This window comes from Pan paniscus, chromosome 12 (genome assembly GCF_029289425.2).
Source record: "Pan paniscus chromosome 12, NHGRI_mPanPan1-v2.0_pri, whole genome shotgun sequence".
Taxonomy (NCBI): Eukaryota; Metazoa; Chordata; class Mammalia; order Primates; family Hominidae; genus Pan; species Pan paniscus.
Window position 1 is genome coordinate 94,075,379 of NC_073261.2, and position 13,910 is coordinate 94,089,288.

The 13,910-nt window shown below is 39.3% G+C and overlaps 1 protein-coding gene across 29 annotated transcripts in view; it reads right to left on the reverse strand.

Moving 5' to 3' along the window:
• BIRC6 (baculoviral IAP repeat containing 6) overlaps window positions 1-13,910 on the reverse strand; it is a 263,300-nt gene that overhangs the window by 197,746 nt on the left and 51,644 nt on the right. For all 29 annotated transcript variants that reach the window (XR_004669772.3, XM_034952910.4, XM_055108071.2 and 26 more), the window contains exons 9-10: window positions 12,389-12,447; window positions 2,736-4,130 (exon numbers count right to left, since the gene is read on the reverse strand). Coding sequence is in view for 28 of the 29 variants with exons in the window: in XM_034952910.4 (XP_034808801.1) it covers window positions 2,736-4,130; window positions 12,389-12,447 (1,454 nt within the window). In the remaining variant the exon portion in view is untranslated. The remainder of the gene's footprint in view (window positions 1-2,735; window positions 4,131-12,388; window positions 12,448-13,910) is intronic.

The window sequence follows — 13,910 nt, forward strand, 5'->3', positions numbered from 1 at the left end:
TCTCAGCTCACTGCAACCTTCTCCTCCTGGGTTCAAGTGATTCTCCTGTCTCAGCCTCCCAAGTAGCTGGGATTACCGGTATGCACCACCACACCTGGCCAATACTTTTATTTAAATGCTAAAAAACTTAATAACTTAAATATTTAAGGTGTAAATACTATTTCTCTTCTGAGTTACCTAAAGCATAGCTCATCAAATAATTGAAAGCATTAAAAACCCTTATTGCATTTCTGGAAAATAGTAGTTTCTTATAAAGATGTGCACCGGGGTGCCATGTCACCTAGGTTCCAAGTCCAGCTCCATTTTAGATGACCTACAGCAAGTTAAATAATTGTCAATTTTTAAATCTTTCAGATTAAAAGAATGCAAAGAATTCAGTGTAAGATTCTTCATCTTTTGTTGTATTATGGCAGTATAATGCCATTTAAAGTGCTCTGATGAAAGACTCCCAGGTTTGAATGCTGGCTCTGACATTTATTAGCTCTATTACTTAATAAGTTACTTAACCTTTCTTTCCTTCAGTATCTTTATCTACAAAATGGAGACAATAATAGTATATTAAAGTTGGTGTGATGACTAAACGAACACAGGTAAAGTTCTTACAACAATGAACTGGCAGATATACGACCAATAAATTCAAATTATCTCTGATACCACACAGAATTTTAATGGTTGTTCTGAAATTCTCAACTGTAATTCCAAGTTTTATTAGTCTAAAGTTATTAGACTACACTGCTCATTTTCTAAATCTAGTTGGATTTTTATGATATTTAAAGATTTTTTTCCATTATACTTTCACTAGAAATTACAGAAATTTCACTGGGTACAGTGGATCATGCCTATAATCCCATCACTTTGGGAGGCCAAGGCAGACGGATCGCTCGAGGTCAGCAGTTCGAGACCAGACTAGCCAACATAGTGAAACCTCATCACTACTAAAAATACAAAAATTAGCCAAGTGTGGTGACGCGCACCTGTGGTCCCAGCTACTCAGGAGGCTAAGGCCGGAGAATCACTTGAACCTGGGAGGCAGAAGTTGCAGTGAGCCAAGATTGCGTAACTGCACCCCAGCCTGTTGACAGGGTGAGACTCTGTCTCAAAAACAAAAAATAAAAATAAAAAAATAATTTCACTACATATAGTTCAAAGAAGGCAATCTAACCACTACATTCACCATTATGTTCCTTGGCTAAACTCTTGAAATCTATTTAAAGAGAGGAAAAACAGTCTAATTACTATCAGAACCACAGATGAGATGCATGCATAACTCTGCTCAGATCCTAATTCCTCTGCCATGCCTTAGTTATAGTCACTTAGGCTTCAACTATCTCCTAGTCCTAAATTCCTGCTAGACAATCAATAGAACTATTCATTTTGCCTGATATTGTCAGTAATCCTTTTCAAAAACTGCTTTATCTCCCTAACTTAAAATGTATATAAGTAAAAAAATAGGCCAGGCACAATGCCACACGCCTGTAATCCCAGCACTTTGGGAGGCCGGGGCAGGCAGATCACTCGAACTCAGGAGTTTGAGACCAGCCTGAGCAACATGGCGAAATCCCATTTCTACAAAAAAATACAACAATTAGCTGAACATGGTAGTGCATAGTCCCAGCTATGCACTGTAGTCCCAGCTATTCAGGAGACCAAGGCGAGAGGACTACTTGCACCCAGGAGGTTGAGGCTGCAGTGAGCTGAGATCATGCCACTGCACTCCAGCCTGGGCAACACAGTGAGACCCTGAGAAAGAAAAGAAAAGGCCTAGCATGGTGGCTCATGCCTGTAATCCCAGCACTTTGGGAGGCTGAGGTGGGTGGATCACCTGAGGTCAGGAGTTCAAGACCAGCCTGGGTAACATGGTGAAACCCTGTCTCTACTAAACATACAAAAAATTAGCCGGGCATGGTGCCACGTGCCTGTAATCCCAGCTACTTGGGAGGCTGAGGCAGGAGAATTGCTTGAACCTGGGAGCGGATGTTGCAGTGAGCTGAGATTGGGCCACTGCACTTCAGCTTGGGCAACAAGAATGAAACTTCCTCTCAAAAATAAAAGGAAAAGAAAGGAGGGGAGAGGAGGGGGAAAGAAAGGGGACGGGGGAAAGAAAGGGGGAAAGGGGAAAGGAAAAGGAAAAGAAAGGAGAAAAAAAGAAAAAATAATTGCACACTATCTTAATCTATACAGTGCTTCAAAATTTGCAAAACTAATTCACTACTAGCCAAAGATCAGGAATAAATCAGACAAAAAAATATATTTAGCAAAACTAAAAATTGTTTGCTAAGTATTTTTATTTCAGAAGGAAATAAGGACCAATAACTGTGCCAGAAACTTTACATACATTATTTCATTCTAATAAGCCTAGGAAATAGACTTTCTTATCCTAGTTTATAAATAAATAAAAACAGGTTTAATGAATTTAACATAACTTGCCCAAGGTCATAAATTTGAGCAGATGCAGAGTCAGGGACTCACTGAAATAAAAGCACGTGATTTTCTTGAGGTTAAAGCAGAAGATACTTGCTAAGTGACTTACTAACTTATTTACAGTTAGAATCCTTACCTAGGGCAGTAGAAGAAAGTTTTAAGAACAGTTTAAAAAGAAGGATTTACCACTTCATTACAAAAAAATTAATTCCTCTCCATCTATTTGAACCTAAAATTCATACTAGGTATGCACATAAACAAATGCCATATATACATGGATTTTATAAGATTTATAGCATAATCAGACAACTTACCTTTGGTGCACGCACACAGCCTGTCTGTGCCAGAACAGTAAATCACAGAAACAAATGTGTCCTGTTCCTCAGTGCCCTCCTTTTTGGGAGGCTCCACTTTGGCCAAAATTTCAAAGTTTGAAAGATCTAGTATTTTTACATATCCTCCCTGAGTGGTTATTACCAGGTGTCCAAGAGTAGAAATGTCAGACGTTTTTTCTCTCTCAAAACCATTCTTTGAGGTTAACTGCATGTCCTCAATAGGTTCCTCACAGTCATCCTCTCGATTATCCAATATATCGGGTGGAAGCAAAATGAGTGAGGTAATTGTGTCCTGGGGATCTTTGATATGTTGTATTTTTATTGGCTCCTCTTCTAAAGTCACTATCCGAGTGGCATAATTCATTTTATAAAGCACTAAATATCCACCACTAACATTCCTCTGCTCAGGCTGAATTATTAAAGGAGTCTGTACATCTGCTGGTGATTCATGTTGGATTACACTAATATTTGCACCATTCACTACAGCAAGATTTGATTCCAGCTCACCTTTCCGTCTATTACATAGTGCAGAGTTTAATTTATTTAAATTATTCAAGGCCTCTACTTGATTTATTGCACTCAAGGATTCAACAGGGCATGTCCGCAGTCCTACCAACAAATGAATTCCGTCAGCACAAGGAGTTATTGAGTCTATACAAAGATTCTCCTCCTCTGCAAACTTTGGCAGCCTCAAGCACTGAACCAAAGTCCCAGGCTTGGGAAACACAGAGTTCCACTTCTCAGAATCCGGAGAGGTAAGGTTGGCTGCTGCATCTGCAAATTGCTGAATGTAAGTCACAGGAGGATCCTGCAATAACAACTGCTCCTGACTATCCAGCTCCATTTCAATAATCTGTGGAACAGTAAAACCATCATCATGCAAACTTTTACTCATAATATTGTTCATCTGTGAAAAGATCTTTCCTGCTTTCTCATCAGATTCCTTGATGCTATAAAGAAGCAAAACCGGTAAAGTCCTCCTTACCAGAGGAGAATTTAGTTCTGAATTAGTGCAGGATTCATTGTCAGTTGACCCTTGTTCTGATATACTTTCACCCTGAGTTCTGCTTAAACCATCCAGTGACCTGTGAGAATTACTACTAATGGGTGAGGTAGCAGGAGATTTATATGTTAATAAACCTCCAGCTAATAAACATGGAAAAGGAATGTTGTGTTGCTCCTGGTGCTTTTCCTTTGTCTTTTCACTCTTAGAGTTTGTTAAACAAGGATTTGCCCCAAGTTCTTCAAGATCCTTAACAGTATCTTCAAGCACATTTGCAACAATCTCCCACTGAAGTTTTTCTGGCTGTTGGAGAATGCTGAGTGCTGTTATATCAAGGCTTACTTCCATGGCTTCCTTCTGTGATGTATGCCCTTTAAAAAGGAACAATATTCATTAGATATGTTTCTACTCATCCAGTCAGCACATTATGAATACACAAGTAAAACTATTTATTTATTTATTTATTTTTGAGACAAATTCTTGCTCTGTCACACAGGCTAGAGGGCAGTGGTGCAATTTCGGCTCACCACAACCTCTGAATCCCAGGTTCAAGTGATTCTAGTGCCTCAGCCTCCCAAGTAGCTGGGATTACAGGCGCACGCCACCACACCCAGCTAATTTTTCTATTTTTAGTAGAGCCTGGGTTTCACCATGTTGTCCAGGATGGTCTCAAACTCCTGACCTCAGGTGATCCACCCACCTCAGCCTCCCAAAGTGCTGGGATTACAGGCGTGAGCCACCACGCCTGGCCTAAAAAAATTTAAAGTGCAGTCAGCCCTCCATATTCACAGGTTCTATATCCACGGATTCAACTAACTGCAGATGGAAAACATTTTTTATTTACTTATTTATTTTCTGGAGATGGAGTTTTGCTCTTGTTGCCTAGGCTGGAGTGCAATGGTGTGATCTCGGCTCACCAAAACCTCCGCCTCCCAGGTTCAAGCAATTCTCCTGCCTCAGCCGCAAGAATAGCTGTGCCACCATACCCAGCTAATTTTGTATTTTTAGTAGAGACATGGTTTCTCCATGTTGGTCAGGCTGGTCTCAAACTCCCGACCTCAGGTGATCCACCCGCCTTGGCCTCTCAAAGTGCTGGGATTACAGGCATGAGCCACCGTGCCCAGCCAGAAAACTTTTTTTTTTAAAAAATGGATGGCTGCATCTCTACTAAACATGTACAACATGTACAAACTTTTTTGTCAATTAACAATAGAGCATAACAACTTTTTACTCAGTATTTACATTGTAGTAGATATTATAAGTAATCTAGAGATCATTTAAAGTAACAGGAAAATGTAGATGTGCATAGGTTATAAGCAAAACTATACCATTTTATACAAGGGACTTGAGCACATCTGGATTTTGATATCTAGAGAGGGTCCTGGAACCAATCCCCCATAGATACCAGGCTGTTTTTTTTCTTTTTTTTTTTTTTTCTTAAAACATAATCAAATCTAAGATGAGCTTACTCAGAAAAACCGTAAAGGTATTCAAGGGACTCAAAATTATTTTCAACTTAGGCCAGGCAGGTGGCTCACATCTGTCATCCTAGCACTTTGGGAGGTTGAGGTAGGCAGATTACCTGAGCTCAGGAGTTCGAGACCAGCCTGGGTAACATGGCAAAACCCCGCCTCTACTAAAAATACAAAAAATTAGAGGCTGGGCGCGATGGCTCATGCCTGTAATCCCAGCACTTTGGGAGGCTGAGGCGGGCAGATAACCTGAGGTCGGGAGTTTGAGACCAGCCTGACCAACATGGAGAAACCCCATTTCTACTAAAAATGCAAAATTAGCTGGGTGTGGTGGTGCATGCCTGTAATCCCAGCTACTCAGGAGGCTAGGGCTGGAAAATCGCTTGAAGCCAGAAGGCGGAGGTAGTGGTGAGCCAAGACCGCACCATTGCACCACAGCCTGGGCAACAAGAGTGAGACTATGTCTCAAAAAAAACAAACAAAAAAAAATTATCCGGGCATGGTGGCACATGCCTGTAGTCCCAGCTACTCGGGGAGGCTGAGGCACTAGAATAACTTGAACCTGGGAGACAGAAGTTGCAGTGAGCTGAGATCACGCAACTGTACTCTCTAGTCTGGGCAACAAGAGTGAGACTGTCTCCAAAAAAAAAAAAAAAAGTCTTTTCAATTCAAAATATATTCTCTTGGCAATTTGTGAGCAAAACCTTTTTTCAAAAAAGTAATGTGATTAAAGAGTTAAAAAATATTATTTATACATAACTTTAAATTAATATCAAAGTAACAGAATTTCTGCACTTCAATTCTAAACCAAAGAGAGAATACTACTTATGCATCTGTCATTTATGCGCTATGCAAAATATCCATTAAAAAAGATTGTAATCTCAGTTTCCTTTCTTTCACCACTCTGAAGGAGTTATAAGCACCATTTCTTCTCTCTCACCCCATCCTCTGCTGATTATCAGTGGAATGTCAGAAAATACAATTCTAACCTCAGTTTAGAAAAAAAATAATAACTAGGAAGAAAAAGTTCCAAAACTGCATCATCTTTATGTGAAACATTCAGTGTCTTCTGTATTATCTGCTAATTTTTAGTTCATTTAAAGCCACACAACTACATTACATCATCTTATTCACCTTTATTCTTTTCTTTTTTTTTTTTTTTTTTTTTTTTTTTTTTTTTTGAGACAAAGTCTCACTATTGCCACCCAGGCGGGAGTGCAATGGCATAATCTCAGCTCATTGCAACCTCTGCCACCCAGGTTCAAGGGATTCTCCTGCCTCAGCCTCCTGAGTAGCTGGGATTACAGGCACCTGCCACCACGCCTGGCTAATTTTTGTATTTTTAGTAGAGATGGGTTTTCACCATGTTGGTCCAGCTAGTGTCGAACTCCTGACCTCGTGATCTGCCCACCTCGGCCTCCCAAAGTGCTCAGATTATTGACATGAGCCACCATGCCCTGCTGACCTTTTTTCTATTGTGCCTTCTTTAAACTATTCCCTTAAAAGTAGTACAGTCTCAGAACTCAGTTTCTATACTGAAACACAGGACTGAGTTTCTCAGTCTCAACCTTTAAACCTGTGATATTAATCACAAAGCCAGGCATTGTGGTGCATGCCTGTAATCCCAGCTATTTGGGAGGCTGAGGTGGAAGGATCCTTTTAGATTAGGAGTTCCGTTCAAGACCAGCCTCAGCAACACAGTAAAACCTCGTTTCCAGAAAACAGAAAAAAAGGAAAGAAAGTCTTACAATAGATGTCAGTCAACTCCCAAATCAAGTATAATCTCTTGACGCTAAACTGAAAATTCTTTCCACTGATCTGTCTCTATCTCAATGGCAGAAACTTCTTTCAGTCAGGCAGCAACATCATTAGCAATAATACCATAAAGACCACTACAGGTTAGGCCAGATGCGGTGGCCCACACCTGTAATCCCAGTACTTTGGGAGGCCAAGGCAGGCCAGATCACTTGAGCCCTGGAGTTTGAGAACAGCTTCTCCAACATGGTAAAACCCCGTCTCTACCAAAAACACAAAAAGTAGCCAGGCATGGTGGTACATGCCTGTAGTCCCACTGCTCGGGAGGCTGTGGCAAGAGAAACTGCTTGTACCCAGGAGGCAGAGGTTGCACTGAGCTGAGATCACGCCACTGCACTCCAGCCTGGACAACAGAGTGAGATCCCGTCTCAAAAGAAAAAACCACTCTAGGCGATTTTTGAAAATACAAAAAATAGAAAATTAAAAAAAAAAAAAATATATATATATATATATAATTGCCTTAATGATTTAGATTGGAAAAACAGAGAAAAGGAAATAAATATAAAAGTGCTCAAGGCTGGGCGTGGAGGCTCACACCTGTAATCCCAGCACTTTGGCAGGGTAAGGCGGGTGGATCACCTGAGGTCAGGAGTTCGAGACCAGACTGGTCAACATGGTGAAACTCCCGTCTCTACTAAAAATACAAAATTAGCCAAGCGTGGTGGCATGTGCCTGTAATATCAGCTACTGGGGAGGGTGAAGCAGGAGAATCGTTTGAACCCGGGAGGCAGAGGTTGCAGTGAGCCAAGATCATGCCATTGCACTCCAGCCTGTGCAAAAAAGCAAAACTCCATCTTAAAAGAAAAAAAATGAACTCAAGGTGACTCCATGAAGGTTTGAAAGTTGCCCAAATAGGCTGGGCGCGGTGGCTCACGCCTGTAATCCCAGCACTTTGGGAGGCCGAGGAGGGTGGATCACAAGGTCAGGAGATCAAGACCATCCTGGCTAACACAGCGAAACTCCGTCTCTACTAAAAATACAAAAATTTAGCCGGGCGTGCTGGCGGGCACCGGCAGTCCCAGCTACTCAGGAGGCTGAGGCAGCAGAATGGCGTGAACCCGGGAGGCGGAGCTTGCAGTGAGCCGAGATCGCGCCACTGCACTCCAGCCTGGGCGACAGAGCGAGACTCCATTTCAAAAAAAAAAAAAAAGAAGTTGCCCAAGTAGAGCAATAAGCAACTGAGATTCATGAAGAACCACTTAGGGTAACTCAAAGCTCTGTTTACACCATTTTACACTATTTTATTCATGATCTCTTCTACATGCTCACTGGCATATCTAGAATTTCCCATAATCTGGGGATGATGTCATTTCACATAACATGACTACTACCCCCTAAAACGGAAATATTTTCTAGCTACAGCAGAAAAAAATTTTCACTATAAACATGATTTAATTGTATTAATGAAGCTGTTCACTTATTTAAATACTCATTTGGCTATAGTCACATGCAGCCTTTTTTCTGTCATTCAATATTCATGTATATTTTCTCTACAATTCAGATTGGAAATTGAAGGCTGACTGAGGTGGTTTTTTGTTTTGTTTTGTTTTGTTTTGTTTTGTTTCAGACGGAGTCTCACTCTGTTGCCCAGGCTGGAGTGCAGTGGCGCAATCAACTGAGATATTTTTATAACATGTACTATACCACAATAAATCCTGAGGATGCCCAACTGGACTAAACTGACAAATTTACTTAAATGTTTTCTTTCTAAACTATGTAGGAAACTGCCAAGAAAAAACAATTTTGGTCTATGTATATATTATGACAAAATAAACCATAAATTACATATATTAACACAAATTTAAGTCAATATTCAAAGTAAATGGTATGTGAGGTGAGACTTTATTAAAAAGGAAAATATTACAAGTGGCATTATTACTTTGCTGCTTCTCAAATATTTATTCAACATGTGGGAAGCAGCATAAACTATACATTCTACTCAGAAGGGTGACAAAGCACACTGATGACTGACAAACGCCCTGCAGAACTTGTCAACTCTACCTATTTCAGAATTTCTAAAACCTACTAGGCCACAAAATAAATTTTTACACAAATACCTACAAACAAGCACCAGCATAATATTCTTCAGACAATCATTTAAAAAACCCTTCTCTATTCTGCTTATTTGCGTAGTGTTAACCAAACTTCCTCAGGTAAGCAATTAGGTTTTATCTAGGCACTCTTTTAAAACTCAAATTTCAATTTGAGCCCTTCTTTAACTTCCTACCAAACATTCTTCTCAGTCTTCACAAGAAGCCATGTATACTTAATTCTGATCTGTGGTTCAAATACCAAACTTTTCTCTATGCAGTCCTCTTAGATATCTTCAAACCTCATAACCTCCAACTAAAAAACAAATGTCTCTTCATCTGCCCTCACATTTTTGAAATTAAGAAATATATTTCAATAGGCCGGGCACAGTGGCTCACACCTGTAATCCCAACACTTTGGGAGGCTGACGGAGGTGGATCACTTGAGGTCAGGAGTTAAAGACCAGCCTGGCCAACATGGTGAAGCCCTATCTCTACAAAAAATACAAAAATTAGGTGTGGTGGTGGGCGCCTGTAATCCCAGCTACTCGGGAGGCTGAGGCAGTAGAACTGCTTGAACCCAGGAGGCAGAGGTTGCAGTGAGCCAAGATCCGTGCCACTGCACTCCAGCCTGGGCAACAGAATGAGACTCCCTCTCAAAACAAAAACAAAAACAAAAAAACCAGAAAATAAATATATTTCATAATTCTTCAGATTGTATCATCCAACTTGATGAAAATCACTTAGAACTGTGATTTCCATCAAATTGGATATGCTCTGATAAGTCTGAAATGGTACCTTATCACTTTTTAGATACTTCAGGAAGAGAAGACACCAATCATTAATATCAAATATATATACATGACTACTCTATAAGCCTCCATAAAGTCACCAATGGTCTTCCAATATAACAAAATTAGTTTAGAAGATACATACTTTTACTGTGAATGAATAAGCTACTTACAAATCCTCAAATGAGGCAATTAAAAATTTTGAACTGGAAAGATATTTTCTCTTACCACAGCTACTGTTTAACACATAAAGACAATTTTTACACCCCTAAATGAAGTGTTATATGTAGTCGACAAAAATACATGATAATTTTCAAGACACTATTAGCTAAAGTAAACATGATTACAGTATCTTTAAAATGTGTGAAAAATCAAACAGGCATAGATGAAAAGAATAAAGGTAGAAAAAGGATAAGAAAATTGACCAAATACGAGTATTATAACTGTAAAAACATGTACTGAGATCCTTAGACCCAGGGAAAATAACAAAACTATAGCACACAAAGGAAAGGTTCCAGTGACAATCAAAAAAAACTTAACACAGCAAACACTTTACAAAGGAAAAACCGAAGCCCACAGTTTAAGTAATTTAACAAGACCAAGGAGTTATTTTTTGAAAGAGTTCAAAAACTTGGCCGGGCGCAGTGGCTCACCTCTGTAATCCCAGCACTTTGGGAGGCTGAGGCAAGTGGATCACCTGAGGTCAGCAGCTCGAGACCAGCCTGGCCACAGAGGGACACTCCGTCTCAAAAAAACAAAAGAAAGAGCCAGGTCTGGCCGGGCGCGGTGGCTCACGCCTGTAATCCTAGCACTTTAGGAGGCCAAGGTGGGCAGATCACCTGAGGTCAGGAGTTCAAGATGAGCCTGGCCAACATGGTGAAACCCCATCTCTACTAAAGATACAAAAATTAGTCAGGTGTGGTGGCAGGCACCTATAATCCCAGCTACTCACGAGGCTGAGGCAAGAGAATCCCTTGAACTCGGGAGGCAGATGTTGCAGTGAGCTGAGATCACACCACTGCACTCCAGCCTGGGCAACAGAGCAAGACTCTGTCTCAAAAAAAAAAAGAAACAAACAAACAAAGAAAGAAAATGTAGTAGTAACCTCTTATGTTTTTGCAAAAGAACAAAATAGGAAAAGAGCATTAGCTTCCTCGGTCTATGTTTTTTTTAAAAAAAAAAAAAAAACAATTTTTAACTTCTCTAGAACGAATTACACATTTGCACATTTTTAAGGGCATTTTCCTGCCTTATTTGGTGATTTTTTTTGTTCATTGCTAAGAATTGCTTCAAAAGACTGCTAAAGATTAACCCAAAATTGTCCAGTGTTCCATTTAGTGCCTTTCAAAAAAATTTGATGACAAATTAAAATTTAAAGAATATTTACTACCAAATGTTAACTATAATTTTTTTCAACTGTACTATACAAAACCATTCCTCTTCTAAAAAGATTTAAGTTATATATGTCCATAGTACACAGCATCTGACATTAAACAATAGCCACAATTTAATAATGGTCACTTTTTAAAAATACTGGGTACTTCCCAGGCACTACACTTTATATGAACTTATCTAATTCTTTTTTTTTTTTTTTTTTTTTTTTGAGACAGAGTTTCTCTCTTGTTGCCCAGGCTGGAGTGCTATGGCGCAATCTCAGCTCGCTGCAATCTCCGCCTCCCGGGTTCAAATCTCCGCCTCCCGGGCGCAATCTCAGCTCGCTGCAATCTCCTGCCTCAGCCTCCTGAGTAACTGGGATAGGCATGCGCCACCACGCCTGGCTAATTGTTTTTTATTTTTAGTAGAAACGCGGTTTCACCATGTTGGCCAGGCTGGTCTCGAACTCCTGATCTCAGGTGATCCACCCGCCGTGGCCTCCCAAAGTGCTGGGATTACCGACGTAAGCCACCAAGCCTGGCCTAATTCTTAAAACTCTAAATAACAGACTTTAATACCACTATGCTATATATCAGGAAATGCAATCAGACTATATTAAGTAGAAGAGTTAGGATTTAAATTCTAACATAATAAAACTATTTTGAAACATACTATTAGCTTTTCCTACAAAATAACATTAAAATACGAAGTATATTATTTTGCCCTAGTATCTTAAAAGCTAGTAAGGCAGCATTTACTTGATGTTTTAATGTCTATAATTTCACACATTAAAATGTAGTTCTTTATTCACCTACACGAATAAAGAGCTTTAAACACTACTTTTAGTTAACAGAATACATTATACAAATAAAAACATTTAATTACCTGACATATGTGACAAAACTTTAACGTAACTATCCACTGTAATTCCTTTGGCTCAAATAGGTACCATTTAAATTTTAAATATGGAACACTATGTACATACCACTAATTTGAGATCTCTGACACACAATATTTCAGTCTTCTGTGTATACTAGCAAAAATTTAGTTAGCATTAACTAAGAAATTCAGAATTAAGTGGTAGTTAGCTGTATACACAACTGTGTAAAGAATTTTTTAAGTACATTATCTAATACTTTTTACATACCTGTCACAGAATCTGATCTGGAATGCTCTTCAGTGTCTGAATCCTCCAGTAAATCATCACTTAAATCAAAAAACAAAGTAAACAATTTGAATTTCAAAAAAAGTATACATCATATGAGAAAGCAAAGAAAAAAGAACAGTTGGTTTTGTGGTTTTTTTTGAGACAGGGTCTCAGTCTGTCATCCAGGCTGGAGTACAGTGGCAGGAACACAGCTCACTGCAGCCCTGACCTCCTCCTGGCCTCAACCAATCCTCCTGCCTCAGCCTCCCGTGTAGGTGGGACCACAGGCACATGCCACCATGCCCAGCTACTTTTTTCTTTTAATTTTTGCAGAGACGGGGTCTCACCATGTTGCCCAGGCTGGTCTTGAACCCTTGGGCTTAAGCAATCTTCCCACCTCTACCTCTCAAAGTGCTGGGATTATATGCATGAGCCACTATGCCTGGCCTGAAAGTACAGTGTTAAAATCACTACTACACATCTCAACCATATAATTAAAATAGGCTTAAATGATATATAAAGAGTAGTTTGATATCATAACTGATTAACAACACTGACAAAAATCTTCTTAAATCATTAAATAAATGTCTAACTGAAAAAGGGTATGGAAACCTCCAAGAATCCATAATAACATTTGTAGGAATTTGAAGACTACTGTGTGACTAAGGACAGTTTGGGCAAACAAAAATATAAAAGACAGCAGCAACTAATAAAATCAAGCACCAGCTTGCAGTAGTAAAGCATTAAGAACTATTCTATTACTGAATTCAGGACAGCCTAAAACCAAACATAATAGTTGTATAAGCACGTGTGTATGTTTGTGTACTCACATGTACATGCAATTTTATTTTTGTTTTGTATTTTGTTTTGGAGAGGCTAAGAACTCCTTTACATATAGGAAAACTATGACAACTCAGAAGATAGGGGGTCATCAAGACAAGACAAAGTCTTGTCTCTATCTCCTGACCTTGTGATCCTCCCGCCTCGGTCTCCCAAAGTGCTGGGATTACAGACATAAGCCACCGCACCTGGCCTACGATGTTATTTTATACAGAATATGAAGTGGTATTCCGCACTGAAAATGCTTAAGGATATTACTGCACTCCAAGGCAATGTTTGAAATATTTTGGGGCGGCTGGGGGAAATTCACTTATATATTTTTGAAAAAGTTTCTCTGTTTTAGTTTTTTCAGGTGATAACAGTTGCCCATAAACCAATTTAATGCTGTAATTTACAAAAGCAAAAAATGCAAAAAAAGGTTAAAATCAGCTGCTAATTCATTAGCCTAATTGGCTGGTTTCAGAGAAACAGAGTAAGTGTAAAAATGAATCCCAAGAAGAAATATTAATAATTGGGAATTATCAAGAATGAAGAAGTCCAAACCAAGAAAACAGGTTTTAAGTATAGAATGGCTGCACATTAAGAAAAATAAATAACCAAGTATTAACCTGCTGTACTAAGATGAACAATAAAATTAAGTAGTAGTATGTTTTAAAGGAATTCAGGTGTCTTGATATTTCAA